Raw genomic sequence first — 22,676 nt, 5'->3', positions numbered from 1 at the left:
TATGTTTTTAAATGATTTTATATGATTGTGTAAGGTTACATAGTTGAAATGACACTTCAAATATCCACAGAATGTATAGTTTGTCAATAATTGAATCTATTGATACATAAAAAAAACAGACTTTTGCGAAAACATTCTATAAAATGGATACAGAGCAGTATATCCTGTTTCTAAATATCTAATTCATGTAAGATTTAAATATCATGTGTTAAAATATCACATTGTTATATCAGCCATCATTTATTTATATATTTAGGATCCTCATTGAAAAAATGGGGACCCTTATGCGCTGATCGTTTCCATCTGTCTGTTTGTCTGTCTGTCACACCATATGATGAACCCCATAACTGCCTTGATCTTCACCAAACTTGTATTTTATTATACACTCCTAGCCTCCAATAGATGTTTCGGTTTACATTTGACTATAATCTTTCACTTACTGTGCGCTTATTACAGTATTATGCAGACCCTCTGTACGTGCCTGGACTGGTTTGTAAATACTCTAGATGCAATTACACTCCCACCTAGAAATTGGTCCTGTCTTTGAAAGTAATGTTGCAAACCAACACAGTGAGCATCTCATATAATACTGCTGTTGTTAAAAAATAAGTCGTAAATTAAAAAAGGATATGATATGAAATAACACTGATTTATGGGCTGGGCATTAAATGTACAGTACAACCTCAGAGTTATGAACGCCTTGGGAATGAAGGTTGTTCATATGTGTGAAATGCCTGTAACTTAGTTTTCAATGGTTTTAATACATGTGTACACCTGCTATCTACATCTGCACTCTGAAGAACAATACAAGGATACAGCACAGTAATGCAATACTCATGTTGTTATGGTTCTAAAGTCTTTAAAACAGTAATATACATGGAAAAAGGCTAAATTGAAGTTACCATTGAAATTGTAACTGTAGAAAAAACACAGATTTAAATGTCCAGGAAAACCTGGGTTAACGTTGTGCTTGTTTTTAAACACAATGCATTCGTGCAGCTTGCTCAGCCATTCAGCCTCCTTGGCTTGAAAAAAAAGTGCTTTTTTAAAACTAAAATGTTCCCAGTAAAATTGCCTGTACTTGCTTTGAAATCCGCCACATCTTTCTGAATACATTTGTTGGTACAGTAATTTTGCCATCTCCATGACCAGCACGCCTCTTACCTAGGAGCGCTATGTGGTTGCACTGCACACATGATTGAGTGATTGCATACTTCCGGTTGAAAGTGGGGGTTTGGTAGACCGGTCAGTGTGTAAATTTGGTCTTCGTAACTCTGGGTTTCTACTGTATATGATTACAAAATCAAAGAAGATTTCAGATTTACAACTAACTCAGAATTGACAAAATAGGTGCTCCATTCTATTTTATTATGTTAAGACTACTATAAGTGTCCTGAAGCCTATTTAAACTATCTGCCAGTGAATTGGAAATGTGTACAGTGATACTCAGTCATTACTACCCATTCATAACAAGTTAGATATATATTTTTTTTTACCTCTGTAAGAACGTATATCCATCCCTTTTATGCCATGTGCTATCTTGAATGAACTAGCCATTTAATCTAAGTAATGAACGTCATAATTCCCAATGAAAATCAGGTTAAACTTTTAGAGTGACTGCATGTCAGGATTGCTATGACAATAGCAGAAGGGGTGTCATTCAGTCTAGAGTTGACTCGTTTAAATCCCTGTCACAGTGAGTTAACAATCTTGATTGGGGTCCCACAGACAGCTGGCCAGATTGAGACAAGTCAAGCAGTTTAGCAACATTTGCAGTTTAGGATTGTTATAAACAGCAGATGAAAGGATATGATTGTCTAGATAGTTTTGGGTGGGAATAGAGTAGAGACAGTCCAATGTAATGAATTTCCCATTGGTCACAGTGTACAGCAGTGAACTGAAATTATTCCTCCGTTTTTGGTCATGTTCTGTTACAGAACTTTTTAAATAGCTTTTCTTTTCAATCATTTTCTTTTTTTTTTTTGTATTGCCAGCATCACATTGTATTACAATTATTACAGTATTTACACCCTTAAAGATTAGCCAATTATGCCTGGAAACAGTTGTTTGCCATGAGGTTAATCTGCCCATAGCAGGTCTAGTAACATTCGTTCCAATGGCTGCTGATGTTTTACTGAATAATTTCAGCCATCAGCAAAAATCTTAAATAATAAATGATTTTAATAAATGTTTATGTACTCAAACATTTATCACGAACTGAGCTTAGGACAAGACATCCCTGTGTTTTAGGAATATATTTGTATTTTGGCTTTTTGTTATCTTAAGAAAACATATACAGTAGTTTCCCTTTTAATTTTAATTAAATAAACACTATAAAAATGGGTGTAGTCAATTGCTGCTTCTTACAGAAGAAAGCAACTGCAGCAAAAACAATCCAAGGATTGTAAATGATGGTTTCTATTGAGAAAGAACACCTCTAACCATGAACAAAGTAAGGAGACACAATTATTTAAAAGCTAAGCAACAGTTGTGAAATTAGGAAATTAGTCTATTGATGTTTTGCTGTATTTGGATTAAATAGTGATTCACATTAAATTTAAAAAGAAAAAAAAAACATTTTTGAAGGCATGTATTGATTTATGAGGCCTTGTAGGGAAATAAAAAAACTTGCAGCACTTTAGTGGTGTAATGGAATTTGCAGTATAGCTACAAAGAAGAAACATGGTTTAGCTTTGATTTAATGCTAAACATGTAGCTCAGTAAGTCTCAGAGAAGAGAGAAAGCATGTGATGTATTTTTTTTTTTTGTAAATACAAATTGCTGTGTATGTTTTTAACCATAACATACTGTGGATTCTTAGGCGATAATTAAAAGCATATTATTATTATTATTATTATTATTATTATTATTATTATTATTATTATTATTATTATTATTATTATTAAGCATTTTAAAGAAAGCATCTTACTGATCTGTGACATGGGTGTATAAAACATAAAACAGTACAACAGTAGATACGCTTCTGTAGTATTTCTATGGATAGGCAAGCTTCTACAAGAAAACATCTGAATCCAACAATGCTGGTGCCAACATTGCCAAGTGGTTCTATATCAGGACCCTCACAACCCAGGAGGGTGCGCTGTTTCATACTGTATTGCTGTATTCTTATTATCCTCGTTGACCCCAGAAGCACTTCAGTTGTGTTATGCAAGTCCTGTAAATGAGTATAGTTAAAATGGCATGTTAGGCCACTCATGGGCTGTAATTAGAATGAGAATGGCATCACAGAGGAAATTGCGTATAGTTGCAATGTAGTTTATTTCTAACAAATCAACTTAGAGCCGGCACCTAGCTGCTCTAATACTGACAGTAATTGTTTTCCTCATTCCACATTTTTTAATAAAGCAATATTCTATTCTGACAATTATTTAAAAGCAAGTGACGATCTACCATTTAGTTGATTAATTTGTCGTACGTTAAAAAGATAACATAGGCTGATTACACAATGTATTGCTTCCTGTATCCTGTCTTGAAAAATGTGTTTGTTCGATAATACTGTTGATAACAGACTTGTTCTGTATGCTGATAGTGTCAGGTTTGAACAAACAGAAAATTGTGTGTTTCAAAATGACTTTGTATCGTGAAAACCACCCTATTCAGTTATTAAAAATCACTAGTCATCAGCTTCTTCCTAAAACCAGTAGTATATGAAATAGTAGTATGTAAAGGATATAGGAATTAGTTCGGTAGGATGACAGTTCAGAGGCAATGCTATTTGATACAAATAAATTCCATATATATGCTTTTGTAAATACAGGTTTGTTTTCAACTAGCTTGCACCGCATTGGTGTGTTAAAAACACTCAATAAAGATTGGAAAATAAGCAGCGTGGGTCTGTTCATTCTGTTCTTATTAGAGAATTGCACTGATAGGACGGGTTGTAAAATAAGGTTGACATCACGCAGTGTAGCAGAGTTATGGTGCCACAGCAGTAGTTTGAATGTAAGCGCAAAAGTAAGAAAGTGAAATGGCTAGTGTGCATTTTGTTTTGTATAAAGGTGTATCGAATTATAGTCAAATGCAAGCCGAAATGTCTATAGGGTGCTAGGAGTGTATGACCCAATTTTGGCAAAGATCGGTGCAAAGTCAAGGCTGTTATCGTTTTTACCTTGTGTAGTGTGACAGACGGACGGATATGATCAGTCAATAAGGGTCCCCATTTTTTAACGCCCACAATAGTTGCATAAATACTGAAAGCTGCATTGTACCCCTCATCATTCACCGATTATGTGTTTAGACAAGATAATGTATAAACAACCCCTAGGATGAACCCGCAAGCACAGCCTCATATCTCAGCATCTGTTGATGTTTTATAAATGCACTCTATGAAAATGGAAGGAACTGGAATGCTTTCTAACTGAAACAAGTTCCAGAAAGTGTGCCTAGAATATAGTAACATATTTATAGAAGAAACAAGCACTGGCATTTTTTTAATATGGTTTTATGTAATGTTGGTTGTCAAAAGTATCAAAGGTTTCAATCGATCCAAACGGCGAGGTGTCATTCTATGTATTTTAAGTTAAATATCACACCTTCAGTGCCACATCGCACAAAATGAAAATGCAGTTCCTTTTTGAAAGCTAAACAGTGTTACATATAGTTAGTTAATTGTAGTCTTGTTATATTCACTATTCAGTAATTTCAATGATTTGATGTCTTATTAAACTCTCTTGTGACCATGTATATCCTCTGGCTCTGAGATTTTGGGTTTCTGAGATCTGTTTCATCACATCTCCCTTGTTCTAACAGACATTGCAATAAAAAAAAAACATTAAATAGAGCTTATGTGAGTGGCATCCTTAATGCAGGCACCCCTCCAGTGATGTAGAAATCAGTTTTCTGCATGATTGCTCCAATCCTATAGCGAGCTGTTCGTATACACGAGTTGCATTAGAAAGACCCAGATGAGTGAAGCAAAATATTGAGTTCCAGAAAATCTTAAGCTTAATGTGAAATAAATGATCCTGTCTGCAGCTGTTGCATACCACTTCCAGAATTACTATGCTGAACATATTTATGTTGACTTAAGAGATGCTAAGATGTTTTTCCTTGTAATCTACTACTTTGCGTGAGGGTTTAAACTACCCCATATGATTCAGAAGTGATGTTAACTTGTATTAAACTTAAAGCGTATGTATAGTGGTCAATCTAACTGTTCTGGAATAAAAAGTAAGAGGAGATACTTTGTTTGCAGAAAAATCAATACAAAACTTGAAGACAATGCCCCATTCGCTCAACTAAGTTCATTTTCAATACAGAGACTTCTCTTCTAATATGTTTTAGAAAATGTATTATAGTAAATACAGCGCTGAGGTCTGTTTAGTTGATGTGAAACAGTGGCAGATATAAATACCAACACTGAAGCACACTAATAATTTCTTGTCTGGGAGCAGTAAAAAAAAACCTCATCCGGCTCACAGTCCAGATCTACTACAGTAACTACATATGTGAATTATTCTGATATTCAGACAAAGTATGTCTTTGGGTAATTCCACTTGCCCTGCGGCCAGTTATGTGCTTTCTCAAATTTCCAGATACCATGGTCACATATGTTAAGTCAGTAATAGATATTACATTTTATGATTATTAAATCTAGTTATACTAGATATAACGGTCATGGCCATTACTGTAAAACCTCTTTCTCTTTTTAGACTAAAGGTAGTCAAAGTGGAACACCATCCGGAACACAAAAAAAAGTTAAAAGGACTCTTCCGAATCCCCCTCCTGAAGAAGATACAGCTGAAAACCAGTCAGGTTATACCACTGTAGGGTCAGTTTCCCGTAGAAGAATATGCAGGACAAACACCATGGCCAGAGCTAAGATCCTTCAGGACATTGACAGAGAGCTAGACCTTGTGGAGCGAGAATCATCTAAGCTTCGGAAAAAACAAGCAGAGCTTGACGAAGAAGAAAAAGAAATCGACGCAAAGCTGAGATATCTTGAAATGGGCATTAATAGAAGAAAGGATGCCTTGCTTAAGGAAAGAGAGAAGAGGGAGCGGGCTTATCTGCAGGGTGTTGCAGAGGAACGGGATTACATGTCAGACAGTGAAATAAGCAACATCAGGGGGACTAGGGTAGATAGTCAGCATGGCTTAGAAAGACCAAGAACAGCACCACAATCAGAATTTAATCAGTTTATGCCACCACAGACCCAACCTGAATCCCAGTATGCAGAACACACAAGTCCTTACACCCAGTATCAATATGCCCCCCCTTCACTACCAACACAAGCCCCTTCTCAGTATCCCCAGCAAACTCATTACCAGCAGCAATCACTGTACCACCAACAGGTATCACCCTATCAAACTCAACCCAGTTACTCATCTGTACCTACAATATCCTACCCACAAGCACCACTCCCTCAGTCCCAACAGCCGAACTATCAACATCCATCACAGATGCTGTTAATGCAAAAGCCCAGGCAGACCACACTAGCTGATCTGGAACCAAAGATAACTACCAATTATGAGGTAATACGCAACCAGCCTCTTATGATTGTACCTTCTTCCACTGAAACCACATATGCAGTTCCCCATATGGGCAGTAAGTATAGCAATCTGGACCTGAGAATAGGCTTGGATGAAAGAAGTAGTATGGTAAGCAGTCCCATATCAAACATATCAGCAGATTCCTTCTATGCAGACATTGAGCAACATACTCCTAGGAATTATGTTCTAATTGATGACATTGGTGAACTCACCAAAGGTTCTACATCTATGTCTTCTACATTTAACATTCCTGACAAGGATCTGACAAAAACGGATCGACTGCTTCGCACTGGTGAGCTACGAAGGACTCCAGAAGTAACAGATTTCCTTGGACCGTTACAGACTTCTTCAAGGATGCATACTTATGGAAAGGCTGATGAGGATTCGATGGAAGACCCATATGAATTAAAACTGCTAAAGCAGCAGATAAAACAGGAGTTCCGTAGAGGCACAGAAGGTTTGGATCACATGTCTGGGCTGCCCCACTGTTATCAAAGTGATAGCAGTTACAGACACTTCCCTAAAACTGAAAAGTACAGCATCAGCAGACTGACTCTTGAAAAGCAAGCTGCCAAACAGCTTCCATCATCTGTGCTGTACCAAAAACAGACCAAACAAAAAAAGCCTTTAATGGACCCTAAAGTCACCAAGTTTTCTCCTATTCAGGAAAGCAGAGACATAGAGCCAGATTATAGTAATTACCTGGCCTCTAGCACATCCTCGGTTAGTGGTCTTTCCTCTAGAGCTAAATTACTACAAGATGATATTACATTTGGACTGAGAAAGAACATCTCAGATCAGCAGAAGTACCTTGGGTCTACACTCGGTGCAAACCTTGCACACTCCCTTGGAAACGCTTTAAATCTGGTCCCAAACATGCGATCATCACTGCATGATGACCTTGATAAACCATATCCCAGTGGCACTAGGTCAAGGCCTTCATCAAGACCTTCATCTGTCTATGGACTTGACCTTTCAATAAAAAGAGATTCCTCCAGCACATCCCTGAGATTAAAAACTCAAGAGAATGAGCCCTTAGATGTCTCATACACTCATGCACCACCTTCTGTGAGAACAAAACCAACGAGCCTACCAATTAGCCAAAGCAGAGGGAGAATTCCAATTGTTGCCCAAAACTCAGAGGAAGAAAGTCCTTTAAGTCCAGTTGGGCAACCAATGGGCATGGCCCGTGCTGCTGCTGGACCACTTCCACCTATTTCTGCTGATACAAGAGAGCAGTTTGGCTCAAGCCACTCCCTTCCTGAGGTCCAGCAACATATGAGAGAGGAATCAAGAACCTGTGGATATGACCGCGATATAGCATTCATTATGGATGACTTCCAGCATGCAATGTCAGATAGCGAAGGTAAACTATGTCTTAGACTGTTCTACCATTACCATAATGCAGATTCACATTTTTGTGCATGTATCTGATTCTGTTGATCTTTGCGTGTGAAGGCTTTTGTTTTGTTTGTTTCTGTCTGTTCTTGTACACTTTTGTGTACTCTTTTGTTATTGGAATGCTTTCTGACTGCACTATAGCATGCTGATGTCCCTTTTCAATGTATTTTTGTTATTGTGTGTTTCTTGTTCATTTGATTGTGTGTAATCTGTATGCCATTATATATCTATACCCTATGTATCTATACCCGATATTATTTCATGTTTTTTGTTAGTATTCCAAATGCATGCAATTTTGCCTGTAAAGTTACCATTAGCTTTTTCTATTTTTGTTTGGTTTTATTTGTATAGAATATATATATATATATATATATATATATATATATATATATATATATATATATATATATATATATATATATATATATATCAAGTCAATTAAAAAATTGATCCCAATATAACATACCTAACCTACCGTGTATCAAAGGAGTTATTAATATATAATGTATAGCAAATAGCATTGCCAATTGATAATGGTGTTCATTGTTATTAAATATGTCAGTCCTTTAGTCCAATGATGTCCCATCTGTCATAAAAGAAAGTTGTTCAGCTTTTTGTAAAACCAGGGACGTGCCTCTTTGACAAAAGACTTATTGAGTTATATATGTTTCTACAGTCTAAAAGAAGAGGGAATACTTTAACAGCATGTAAAAACAATTACAAAGCTGTTTGTATGTTAGCTATAAAACAGTATGTGCATTTCTTCCAACTGGTATGCCCCTTTACTGATGGGTATGTGATTAAAAGTGAGCCTAAGTTTCCAGTTTCAGTGTTTAATTATATTACTCACCGGTAGTTTTGTGGTTCTAGTTTCGTAAAATTAGCAAGTGTTTTTCTCCTTTCAAAAAAAGGAGTCAGTTAAAGACTGCAGTACATGCTTTGAAAATATACCACATTGAATGGTGAAACAAATACAATCATAAATTGTTATGAACGTGCTTTTGCTGGATTGTCTACAGTTTCTCTTGTCACAGGATGGTGTGAGGCACATTCATTTCAGAAAATGGTGCCACCATAACTTGTGCACCTTATTTATATAATATACTGTATAGATCTGACCTCCAGTTGTATCAGTAGTGTAATAGTATGCAAGGTCGAATAATCTGAAGTACTTGGGCCTCGTGGAAACACTAAGTTTAAGCTGATTAGTAGTTGCGTGCAATTAATGGGATAATGTAGTACTGCATGCATGCCTACATACACAAAGATGCTCTCTGAATGTTAGCTGGTGAAATGCAATGATAAAATTGACATTTTTCTAGGGTTACAATTTTGTGTAACATATCCCTTGTTATAAGGAATACAATTCAAAGTGTAAGTAAGGTACTGTATTTAACAATACACGCCATCTTTATAAATATAATACTTACAAAATGAGTCTAACATTTTGTTACTGTACTTTTCCACGTCTTATTTTAACAATGCCCTACAACTGCATGATTGTGTACATATCTTATATGTATGTTTATTAAAATAAAACAGTAGTAATCTGCATGTTTTTGACTTTGTAAAATGATTGCAAAAAGCATGTCTGTTGACAAAATGTGCATGGCTTGCTTTGTGTTTTTAATATTTAATGTCATACTTTTAATAGATGCACCTAAATAATAGGTAAACCAGAATCTTTCTCTGAATGCAAAATTGTGGAAAACAGCAAGAAAGACTTTGTTGATCCTTGCAATAGGTTCTAGTAATCACCAATATATAATGTAGTCAAAGCAGTAGAAATACAATTATGTTGGATGTGATGTGTGTAATGTATCTGCAAAACAGCAACTGCCGTGTCAGATTGGACCACTTCTTCACTGGCTTTGCATGGTTTGAGTTACAGGCCCTCACTTAACATAAATCCCTAATACCTCACCCATAATTTCATCCATATCAAAAACTAGAATGACAAAGCCATCACTTGCTTTTTAGCCAAATATATGTTTAAACCATGTTCATAATAATTATAATTATGTTTCTATTTTATATTTAACCACAAATATTGATAACAGAATGGTATATTTGTAAAAAGTTCTAATTTCAGTGAGGTTGACTATGTTTACATGGGTTTCACACAAAGATGTTGGCTTTGGGTTAAGGTTACCATGTATACAGTAAGTGGAAAACTCATGTTAACCACATATACAACTAACAGCATATACAACTGGCCAGCATTTTATACTGTGTAAAGCTGAAAAGACAGCACTCAAATGAGTTTGAAAGTGCATCCCTTTTTGTGTCAATATATGTAATCAGTAAAATATTCTACATTTTGAGACAATCGAGAATTACATTTTAATAAATATACATGCACTTGATAATGTTAATTAAATAATTATACTGCTAATTACAAACCAATATTAATGACTTACCATATTAAAACTAGCATCTCTATATTCCTCATTGAGTGTCTGACTGTTGTATGAATGCAGTTGATATTTTATAGTCACATATGTTGATATTTTCACAGGAGAAAGTGTAATAAAAGACAAATTGATACAATAACATCAAAACAGCTAAGCAACCATGTGTACAATGAAAGTTATTAAGTAGTCTAAAAAAAGGTTTCCTAATCTTTTGTTTAAATGTGTAATATGTGAAAAAGTATGTGGTGGATACCGTCTTTACCTTTTCACTGTTGGTTTGGCAAATGTATATATAAGTATAGAAACTGCACAACAGCATTGGAAATGTAAACAGTGGCTCTCCCCTTCTACTTTGTATTGCTTAAATCACCTTTTAAGCAGCATGTACATCTGGGAACATTTTTTGAATTTTTTGTTTCTGTTATTCTGTATGTTAGGGTACTAACGAGTTGATGGTCTGGGCTATGGTATTCAGTGTATAGGTTGTTTTTTGCCCTGATGCATGTTAAGATATAGTATAGTGTAGTTGTCACCAACCAACAGCTATATATTTTAACACAAATCTCAAGTGATGTGTTCTATCTGTATTCATTTGTTGATATGACTGTCTCTGTCATACCTGTTACACTATGGACCTGGCTGGCATTTGAGATGTGACCTATTAATCCATCAAAGAATTTTATATTATATGTTTTTTCCTCATTTCAAATCCTAGCTTCATCAGGGTCCTCAAAGGTTCCAGGTTATACTTCAGAAAGCACTAACTGAATTCAAAGGAGAAGAAATACCATTTTTGTTTTTTTTTGTATTGCTTTGTTATTTATTATTTTAAGTATTGGTATCTAGATTCTAAAATTTAATTTTGCACCACAGCAGGAGGCACTAGCTGGGATTTAGAAGGTGAGAATGAACATAATTTTTAAAAATCATTATTTAAGCATACAGTTATATTTACCATATGTTTCATGGTTTGAACTAATCATATTTCAGTGGTATGCTTCTGATCCATTGGTTCAATCCAATTCATCCTCATATACACCCTAACTGTTTTTGTTTAGGATTCAGGAGCTTGTAGGCTTGTATGTTCAATGTATAAAAATGTGAATATAAGAAGAGATGCATATATCTGTATGTAGATCAATATGTGCTGTCAATAAAATACACCAGTATGTTATGCCAACTTTTAAAAGTTAAGAGCTGAATCAGGAAATGATTCAAGGTTAGAGTAAATGTTTATGTATTCATATTATACTGTATACTGTAAACTATATGATTACTAATTACATTCACATTTGTTCTTTTGTTGAGTACTGTACATTTGAAATCACACAAATGGGTATATTTGTAATGCACACTATTAGAAACAAAGAAGCACTAAAAACAAGAGAATGAAAACTGAAATATTTACACTAACCATAATGTAGTATTTACATGACCTTGTGTCCATTACCATCAATACAGTTTACCTTTCTTACTACTGAAATTGATAACCCATTATATTACGCATGAAAATGGATAATGCTGTACATTTATTTCCAGCATGCACCTTACCCAGTTACATTCTGTAAACATCAGCAGCTCAAAGTTTAGAAATAACATATGCAAACACAAGTTTTGAGTTACTGTTTTAGCATAACCTGGCAAATCGTGAGCCCTTTTTTAAATTAACATTACAAATCAATTGATAAGTCTGTTTTGATAATCAGTCCGGAAAAAGAACACGTCACTTAATCCAGTATTTTGGTTTAATTCAAGATAACATGTTTCTTTGACTGCTCATATACATTTTTAAATAATTATCTTTTTTATGACTGCAGTTTAATTCCTTTGTAGAATGTGGCCCCAACAATAAAACAATTGAAACCTCCGAGAATACATTGGAATGCAACCCTCCACTGCATAACTACGGTATATTTTTTTCAGAAATTTTGTTAAGCTTAATTTTGAGAAATCAAAAGATTTAACATACAACACAGGGCAATACTTTTCATATAAAAATAATCAATGTAATTTGAACCTCCAAAAAATGCTGCAAACAAAGAAGCAAAAACATGATCTGACATTGTGTGTAACACCTGTTATTATATAATGTTTAATAATAATAATAATAATAATAATAATAATAATAATAATAATAATAATAAATATTCTGTCATAGATAGACTATTTATACCATCAGTGAATATTCTTTATAAAGTCAAGTCATAATGTTTGAGCTGATGCACAGGAAACTGGAGAGCTTGTGTTTAAATATAAAGTCATCGCTAGTCATACAAAAGCTGGGCTGTCTGTATAAACTACTGTAGGCAGTGTTTTAGACAGGCTTCACTGTACTTGAAAAACACTGAAGTGTACAAAACCTTTTCAAGTGAAAAGAATTGAAACCAATTCCTTCAACACGTATTGATTTGGTAGATTAAGCTGTAAAAGTATATCTTTGCACCATTTACAGTACTTAACATTGAGGTTCCCGATACTGGTAAACAGACATTACATGTGAGATTCAGGCTAATTTAAACTGTCTGCAAATTAATTTCAGTATGTGAAGTACTTGCTAGATGTCAATACACCCAGATTCCTATCTGTCGCTGATTTCCTTATAGTGTTAGCTGGCACTAGTAGCAATGATGTTGTTTAGAAAGAATATCATTTTATGAGGTTTCTTTTCTGGGTGGGTGATAGAAAAGTCATATTTTTTTCACTTTTTTTCATTTGGTACAAATGTTCAGTGCAGTTTTCTTCAGTCTTAAGTCTATATGAGAATGGGACTAACATCACAGTATTTTGAATTGTGGTTGCCATAATTCAGTTCCAGTTTTGAGAAAAGTGACTTCCATCATACTGTGGAAGACTTCCACCCCTCTCTTCCATAACTGCAACACAGTATAGAATATACTGTAGCACCACCAAAGCTTTAAAAGCCTTGTGTTAAGACAGATGGCTTTACACACCAGAATAATCCTTAATACGCTAAGAGAATAAACTTACTGACAAGAACCTCTAAAATGCAGTGTATTCTTTTCTAACAGAAATCCCCTCACATAAGTCGAATTCTGTTTCTTCTGGTATTGTTTCTGTTTTCTGTTTTTGTGTTGCTTTCTATACTTTGCCAGTGTGTATCACATTTCCCTTGCATGATAAAGCTATATAATAATGTGCGGGTTGCTCAGCGCATGTGCAGTCCTGATTGCCCTTCTCAGCTATTTCATTGATGGGCAGGGACAACTGACTTTAACTTGATTTCCAAAGCATATCACCTGCGTCGGGAAGAGACTGATTGGTTTGACAAGCCACGAGAGTCCCGGATAGAGAATGGACATGCCTTGGATAGAAGACTCCCTGAAAGAATGTCACACAGCAAGCAAAGCCAACACCAGCAGGGAGATGTAAGCACACCTTGTTACAAAGTGTTCATGTTTCAAGGAACATGCTGGATTTGTTTTATCCATAGCATGTTTATAAGTTATTCTTTTTAAAACAATGCAAACAACAACAACAGAATAAATGTACATTTTATAAAAGGGTTCAGTTCATTCCTTATTTTGAAAGACATATAATGAATAACAGATGGCTTGAAACTTGCTTTATAATTACATTTGTAGCATTGGTAATTTGAATTATATATATATATATATATATATATATATATATATATATATATATATATATATATATATATATGTTTTGATTCAAACACAGGCTCCCTTGAGAAAGATATGTACAACATATCGAAACGTTGGGCAGCTGGCTCTTTGAGCCAAATATATATATATATATATATATATATATATATATATATATATAGAGAGAGAGAGAGAGAGAGAGAGAGAGAGAGAGAGAGAGAGAGAGAGAGAGAGAGAGAGAGAGAGAGAGAGAGAGAGAGAGAGAGAGAGAGTTTCATGGAACCAACAGTTTTTCTGTTCTTTTTCATGTTTTCTTTCCCTCGTTCTTGTGAAACTAATTTCTTTGGATTAAGAGATTTTACTTTTCGCTAAAGCCTGCTGGGGTTGGTAGTCTGCAGCAATAGTCCAGGAGACCACTGGCACAAATTCCCAGAATATGTCTCTGCAAATTGATCATCAGTGAAAAAAGTAGTTTTTTCTATTGATGTATTCGTTGTAGTTATATTTTGAGACAAAATATTTTGCTAGTGCTTTGAGGCATGCAGGCCTGAATGTACTGATTTATTATTGAATTCAGCAGGCTTCATTGGGCTTTACATACAAATTAATAGACAAATTCCCCTCTAATTCTGGTAGTGCTCCTACATTGATGGGTCACAAATTCCAGGATTTTGGAAATACAGTACAAACTTTAATAAACCCTTTTGCAATACAGTTTGTCAGTATCAAAAATAAAGAAAGGACAAATTTAAAGGTAGATTAACCCAGCACCAACTGTAGGTTACATTTCTTGGTGATACATTTAATTAGTTTCAGCTGAATATGTGTATAAAAGGCACTAGTTTACAAGACCACAAACACTTTTTGAAGTAAGAAATGGAAACTGAAGGTAAAAGTTTATCTTACATGTCAGATTAGCCAAATAAAATAAAAAATAACTTCTGATATCAGTATAAGCATTGGTCATAGCCTGCTTGATAATTGACTGTGGTGATAGTAAGGTATAGACATTTTTAAATTACTGTATTGTTTTCCTGTAAGTTTTATTTTGGATGAAATCTCTTTGGCTGCTTAAAATGTCTCATTAGCTTATAACCACTCTATGAGGAAACTTGAGAGTGCATAAGAGACCTTGAATTATATTTTATAACAGAAGCAGTTGTTTTTTAACTCAAAATATATGTTAATTCAGTAAATGCTTTGAGAATGTAGCATTTTATATTCATTAAAACATATTGATCTGTCATGACTTGTAATTAACACTTTTGATATATGCTTCCTTTTTATGGATGTTAAATAGGCCATTATGCTAGCTTTTAAAAAATATCTAGTTCATAAAGCTGTTGGGCCATTTTTTGGCTTACCTCTAATAAAACCAAAGTATTGCTGTGCTGACATGCCCCTAGAGAGGATTGTTGGATATTTATTTTGGATTTTGCAGGTATGGTTGGTTTTGTTTAATATGATTTTTTTTTTTTTTTACCTACAATTGCTTTTTCTGATGGAATTGATAAAGCATCTCATGCTTGTAAAAGTTGAAAGGCTTGAAAGATGTTTCTGATCTAGAATAAGAATTCTCATTTTCAGATTTAAAATATTGTCACTGTAGGTATATGCTTGCCTCAAACTGTAACCATTCTATTAAATACTACATTTAAAAAATAAACATCCTATGCATTCCGAGAACCTCAGCCATCTGTAGAAGACAATACAAATGAATGTACATGTATTTCTTGCAATTTTTTTATGTTAAGGTTATCAGTGTAAATTACTTATTGTGCTATAAATCAAATAACACAAATGTTGTTTCCTTTAGGCCAAGCCTATTCAGTACAGCTTCCTTTATTCCAAAATCAAACTGCAGAAGGACCCCAAAGATCACAGTGTATCAGGTAGATATAAATATCTTGACTCTGTTATTTTTGCATGAAATGTGTAAAACTGGTTTATGTCAGCTAGGGGGGTGCTGGGTCAACTGGGATTTTGGAAATATGTGTACGATATATAGTGGTCATCTGCAAATTAGTTTCAATAAATCCTTTAACTATGTTTAATCAAAAACCTTTGAAATTTATAAAGGACCCATTGAGCCTAGCTCGCTACAGTATTTATCTGCTCCTGCTCTTTTAAGGACTAGCGTTTTCTGAAAAAAAAAATATGAAACATTAATAGACTACAGTGGAATTAGCTTTAATTCCTCATAAGAATATGTTGAATATGAGCAGAATGGGACTGGCCTGAAGCCGTTGTCGTGATGCAGTACAAGAATCTGGAATGTCTCTTGTGATTTAGAGACCACATTTTGTCTTGCACACCCCCTTTCATTTATGTGTGTGAATTGTTTTTGTAGTCTCAGTGATGCAAATAAAGATAATCCAATTGAAATGTGGTCATTTGGAAGATCAATATTGTGGTATCATGACCAACAAATGTAGGTCTGCCTGCAGTGTATCTTTTCTTATGGATATGGGCACAAAAAAAACTAATTGCCTAAATCTATCGATCAATTCCCGCATTAACCTGACAGACTGTCCAACTGAGTCACTGTTTGGCAAACTTGACCAACATGTCAAGTTAAGGGGATCCTTGTTTTTGTCATCCTTGTTTTTTTGTAGAAATCAACAACTGTTTAACATTGCAGAATGTGACTTATCACCTCCCACCTGAAAATTGTTAGAATTTGCCAACAGTTATAATGTATTCAGTACATTGGATTTATTTACAGATATAAGAGTAATAGGAATTTAAATTGATGGTTTGGCCTTGACGTTTCAGACAGAAAATAAAAAGATGCATGTGCTCTAATAGAGGCTTGCCGTAGTTCTAGGGGCGAGGCGAGGCTCACTACGCTAATACTATTGGTTCCTTAACCTATATAGTCCAGGCTCACCAGCCACTTCTTGTTCTGCAAGTCTTTCTCATCCACCTCCTCCTTTGCAACTGTGTCTCCCATCTGGGGTTCGGTGGTCCTCCATCACCTGGCCTCGGTGACCTTTGACTGACAACGGAGGTCGCACTTCAAACGAGGACGGCTCCTATCGGTCCAGAAGGCGAGAGCCTGGGCCAAACAGTCAATCACCCCACGCTATATTTGACATCTTACAATGCTGAGCTCAATCTTTGAATATCAAATTATACTGCTAAGTCATGTTACAAATAAAATCAGCCTTCTAGAGGTGTCACTATGTAAACTGCGAACGAGAAGCTAAGGTTACCCTAAACTACTGATCTTTTTAAAATGATGAAGATTAGCAGAAGCATGCTTAGTATGCTTCAAACACTTAATATTTGCTCATTCAAAAAATGAGAGCATTCTATTTCTTTTGTAATACAGTAGTCTCCATGTATAGGAACACCTCCTAAGAGAACACTTTGCCTAAGGGAACACCCTTGTGGTGAAACAGATTTATTCCATTGTAAATGCTCCGGCTAAAGGAACAGGAACTTTGCTTAAAAGAACACCTTCTTGGCACTGATAGCGATTCGTTCACAATGGAAACAGTATTGGTTTGTAAAACAGCGACTTGTCATCGCGAGAGTGTCTCTTGTGGGACACTAATTGGTTTATTAAATCTTTCCAGAACAGCCGACATATCATTGAATTGTTTTGAATTCTGATTTCCACGAGTGCACCTCATCGCTACAAAACAGCATGTAAACAAACAGCAAAATGTGCCGCTGTTTCTCTTGCTACACAAAGTTAGAAATTGTTCGAGCTCTTGAAAAAAACCTGAATCAGACACAAGTCGCCGAGCAATTTGTTTTTTCCCGTTCTGGTGAGTTGCTTCACCATTCTGTTAAATGATGTGCATGTCTTGTATATTGCTGTTGCATTTTGTAACGTGTGCAGGGCTGCTGTGTTAATTTAGTTTGACAGATAGTTTATTAACGTTATTTTAGCCATAAGTAACACCCATTATTTTTGCCTCTGCCATTGTGATAGCCCGAAACACACCTGCCAGCTAATTTCATAGTACATAGCAATTTAAGCTTGATGACTGTGATGTTTTGCTTTAGTTTTATTTACGTTAGTTTGTCTGTTACTTTATTATTAGAGTATTAACTACAGTTCATTTCATATGTTGATGCAAGTGTGTCATGACAAGTAATACATATACTGTATATGTATTTATTTATTGATTCATATTGTGTCTGGTGGCTAACCCTGTCTTAGAGAACACTTTGGCTATAAGAACACTTCGCTTGCTTCCCGAGGGCAACCATTTGGAGGATAATTCTGAAGCTACTAAAGGGATTCCAACCTTATCATAATGACAAAAAAAGTTTATGAATCATGTATCACATGAAGTGCACTAACTAATTACTGTACCAAGAATTGAGTGCTGCCGTGATCAAAGTGAGTATAAATATCTGAGAAATACTGTAGAATTTTAAACAACAAAATAAATATGCAATCCACTGCAGTATTTGTAGTGCTTGAAGTAATTTGAGCTTTGATCTGAAGCTTTGACTTAGCAAAGCATGTATTGCATTAACCATTAAGATTAACTGAATTGGGCCCAAAGCATATTTTACATACTGTTTCATATACCATTGATATTTTAATAATAATAAGCAAGTATTGTACACACTGTTGACAGTCTTTACTACAGACAGAAGTGCTGACTCACAATACAAATAAATTATATGTCAATTACATAAAATAGCACACTAGCTAACTGCATTCACACAAGAGCAATTGGGACTAAGGGGGAAAATAAATCATATGATCTTTGTAGGTGTCAAGCTTCTTTATTTTCTAACTTTGCATTATCAATGTCCCTCAATTGTATTACTATTGAAAAAACTCACAATAAAACCAATTTCATAGGCAGAATGTAATTATATTTTACACATGGTTATCAAACCATAGGAAATAGATTTTAATTGCTTCTAAGCTCAGACCTTTAAATACATCTAAGACTCATTAAATTGTTTCAAGTGTTCTTCTCAGGTTGAGCTGAATAGCTATAAATCTGATTAGAGGAACAGTTCAGCTCCCTACAGTATATAAGGATTAGTGTGCCTTTTCCAACTAATGGCATATGGGAGCATAAACGTAAAACATTATCTTGAAAACTATTGATTATTGAATATGGTCATGATTCTCTGCTTTCTGCAGTTTATTTCAGTGATGTATTCCATCAGGAATTACATGTTTTAAAATGCAACACATTATATTCCTTCTTTTTTGTATTTAATATTGTGTGAGTGAAAGTTATACTTGTCTTCCAGAATGTTTTTTTCCCCCATTTTGCATCATATTTACAACTCATAGTTCTTCACTTTTTTATAAGTTGTATTAGCCATTCAAAAGGGCAGACAGGCAGTCAACACAAACTTCTTACTGCAATTTAAAACACACCGAAGTCTACAATCACTGTTTTTTTTTTCTCGTGATATGGTATACTACAAACAATTGTAATTGGCTCTAATATATACAGCTTTATGTATATGTTTTACAATTTGATTTGAGAAGATCTCAACTCATTTCAACTATAAAAGAGTCAAGTAACTTTACAGTATTATAGGTTGATATGAATATTTACCAAACCAGACCTGTAGTTTGATTAATGCTGTTGTTTCCTTGAATTGATCTTGCAAATAAATTGCACTCTACGGAAGACTTTTTCTACACAGTATGCAAGACGTTCTTATTGGAAGTTGTTCTTCTCTTTATATTTTAGGAAATGGTTTAGGTATTAGGGTTGTGGGTGGGAAGGAGATTCCAGGGAACAATGGAGAAATTGGAGCCTACATTGCCAAAATCCTACCCGGAGGGACTGCTGAGCAGACAGGAAAGGTTGTTGAAGGTAAGATTATAATGATTTTTAATACTTGTCATCATCAACTTGAAGCCCAATTGTTACTTCTCATTGTGCAGTTGAACTTCAAATGCATTTCTTCTCATTGGGAAGTTTTGGAGGGTAGAACACTAAAAAGAAGAATATCCGCTTTCTTGGTCTGCACCTATGCATCCCCCCTTTTTAATCTTTACTGGACAAAGAGTCCTTTTCCAGTCAGAACTCAACTTAAAACAAACTGCCATCCTGCAAGTGAATGACACAGTTTAATATATTCTCTGAAGTGGTACACATGGTAGAGACAACATTTGGGGGACTCTAATGAGGGTAGCGAAAATGCTACTAAAGCTACATAAAGGTAAGGAAATGGATCTTAGAACTACTACCTTTATACAAGAATATTAGCTGGATTATAAAAAAAATAAAAAAAAGAACTACTGCACAGGTTGCTTACACATATGTCTCTGAGAAACCATAAATCAATGTGCTAACATTTAAAAGTTAACATGGGTTATTAAATATAATGTTTAAGTGAAGAAACATGCTGAGCCAAATGCATTGCCTGTGAAGGATATTCTCCAGCCATATTGTAACTATGTCTCATCCTGTCTCAGTGATTAAATCATTCCTGCTGTAATCCCTGGGCAGCCTTATTTGTCATTTTCTGTGGACAACTATGCAGAAAAAGAAGGTTCTCTTTAGCAGGCTGGTTTTGTATTTCTTGTCAGCACTTTAATAAAAGTTTTTTATGGGTTGTGTCAAAATGTTAATCAGGTTAATACATCTTTCTTTAAAGAGTTTACAGTGAGCTGTTCTTATATTTAGAGTAGCACTGATCGTATGTGGCTAAAACCAGTCACAGTGTCATTCAACACTGTACTTCTGAATTGGCACCTTTCAAATGGATGTACCAATGCAAAATGTAATAGCTGAAGGATATTGTATTAACTCTAGTGCAATAAACCGGGAACCGGGATAAATAAAATACAATTGGTGATTCCAAATTGGGGAGAAAACTGGGGTAAAATCATTGGCGATGACAAAATAAAAAAATATATATAGATATATTTATATATTTTTATTAATGATGTATCTTCGTGTAAAGCTTGCCATGCCCCTAGACTACTTTTGTGGATGCCACTGCTCTCCCCAGCTCCAAATAGTGCTGTACATTACCAACAAAAGCATGATTCAGTAAGAGCTTGCTGATGAATATACAGTAGATACTGCCAATGGTATAGGATGCTCTGTGGTCCAGTGGTTAAAGAAAAGGGCTTATAACCAGGAGGTCCCCGGTTCAAATCCCACCTCAGCCACTGACTCATTGTGTGACCCTGAGCAAGTAACTTAACCTCCCTGTGCTCCGTCTTTCGGGTGAGACTTAATTGTAAGTGACTCTGCAGCTGATGCATAGTTCACACACCCTAGACTCTGTAAGTCGCCTTGGATAAAGGAGTCTGCTAAATAAACAAATAATAATAATTAATGACGAATGCCTTGTGACACCAAGTGAATGGAAACAGACAAAGACCTGAATGTTGTAGGCGCTATAAAACTTCATATGGCTTAGCATTTATAAAATCTTTATTTTGATCATGAAGCTGGGATATTGAAGCTATGCTGTGATGGGGTACAAACTATTTTGTGGTGTTTTTGTATTGTTTAGAGTGGATATGAGTGAGTTTGGGGTGTGGTTCAGTGAGTGAGTTTGTGTGAGGAATGTGTGGAATGTGCGGAATGTGCCTGGGCTAATGAGGTGTGAATTGCCCAATTAGCCCAGGTACCTGTCTAAAAGGGAGTGGTTGGGTATGTTAGTGGGTGAGTGTTTGTGAGAGTGAGAAGACCTGTGTGTGAGAGAGTGAGTGGTTCTTTTTGCATAGTTTATGTTCAAAGCCTGTTTTTATGTTTGTCTTTTTGGTTGGCCATCGTGCCTTTTGTTTTGTGTATTTTTGTTTAATTAAAAATCTTATATATTCCCTGCACATCCTGACTCTGAATCTTCTTACCCCGGTCAACCTGTCACATATGTATATAAGCATAGGGTGGTAAAACTGTGAAATGCTGCAATACTGTGTGATGATAATTAACATTCTGTAAAGCAGCATGAAGCAGCTTGAGGGCACTGAAATGATAAGGGCAGATTTTAAAATATAGGAGAAAACCAGCAATGGATTGACAGGGAGGCAAATGTAAAAATATACTTTCAGCAAAAACAAAAAAATGGCTTAAATGGAGGAGGTAATTCAACTAGAATGTACATTTATAGAGTGATAACATAAAAAACACAGTGAATATTAAACAACATCCACAATGGCACTAATGAAAATAATATATCCTGGAGGAGAGATGTGTACATACTAGAAACAGCTGAAGAAAGACAGTTTAAAGATGATGAATGTTTTCATCGCTCAGTTTGTTTGTTTATTGTATAACATATTTTCTATTTTTTTATTTTCAATCATTTGCGATATGTCCATATCATCATGTATTAGTTATCTAAATGCAAGTAACATTGGGCATGTTTGCATTAATGTCTGCCAATGTTAATATATACTTTATACCCCTGGAGCGGCTATTTAAAGAATATTGAACTTATCTTTTTTTTTTTTTTTAATTATTTGCTAATAACAGAAGCAGTTTAGCTTTGTAAATCTACTGTGATTATTACTGGCAACACCATTACTCTGTGCCATTGTTTTTCAGACAAATAATCAATACAGCCAACAAAAGTAATTTAATTAAACAAGACATTGTAAAGCATTTCAGAAAGACTTCATATCTTAAATGATATTTTACAAAAAAGACTACACTTGTTTTCTTAATTGTTTTGGAAGGAAAAAAGTAAAGTAAATAGGATGTTTATCTGTTTTAGTTCCACCAAGGCCTGCTTCAGCAGTGCTTACACATGAGCACATATGGCAT

The 22,676-nt window shown here is 35.0% G+C and overlaps 1 protein-coding gene across 8 annotated transcripts in view; it reads left to right on the top strand.

Annotated features, from left to right (window-relative positions):
• The window catches only part of LOC117414616 (protein piccolo), a 111,543-nt gene that overhangs the window by 48,517 nt on the left and 40,350 nt on the right, over positions 1–22,676 (top strand). For 6 of the 8 annotated variants that reach the window (XM_059027359.1, XM_059027363.1, XM_059027365.1 and 3 more), the window contains exons 7-12: positions 5,673–7,878; positions 11,201–11,227; positions 12,161–12,235; positions 13,577–13,713; positions 15,767–15,842; positions 19,638–19,763. In XM_059027359.1, coding sequence (XP_058883342.1) covers positions 5,673–7,878; positions 11,201–11,227; positions 12,161–12,235; positions 13,577–13,713; positions 15,767–15,842; positions 19,638–19,763 — 2,647 coding nt within the window. The remainder of the gene's footprint in view (positions 1–5,672; positions 7,879–11,200; positions 11,228–12,160; positions 12,236–13,576; positions 13,714–15,766; positions 15,843–19,637; positions 19,764–22,676) is intronic. The other 2 variants (XM_059027360.1, XM_059027361.1) reach the window with 2 other exon arrangements.

The sequence above is a fragment of the Acipenser ruthenus genome, chromosome 7 (genome assembly GCF_902713425.1).
Source record: "Acipenser ruthenus chromosome 7, fAciRut3.2 maternal haplotype, whole genome shotgun sequence".
Classification (NCBI taxonomy): domain Eukaryota; kingdom Metazoa; phylum Chordata; class Actinopteri; order Acipenseriformes; family Acipenseridae; genus Acipenser; species Acipenser ruthenus.
This window is presented reverse-complemented; position numbering and strand designations above follow the sequence as displayed.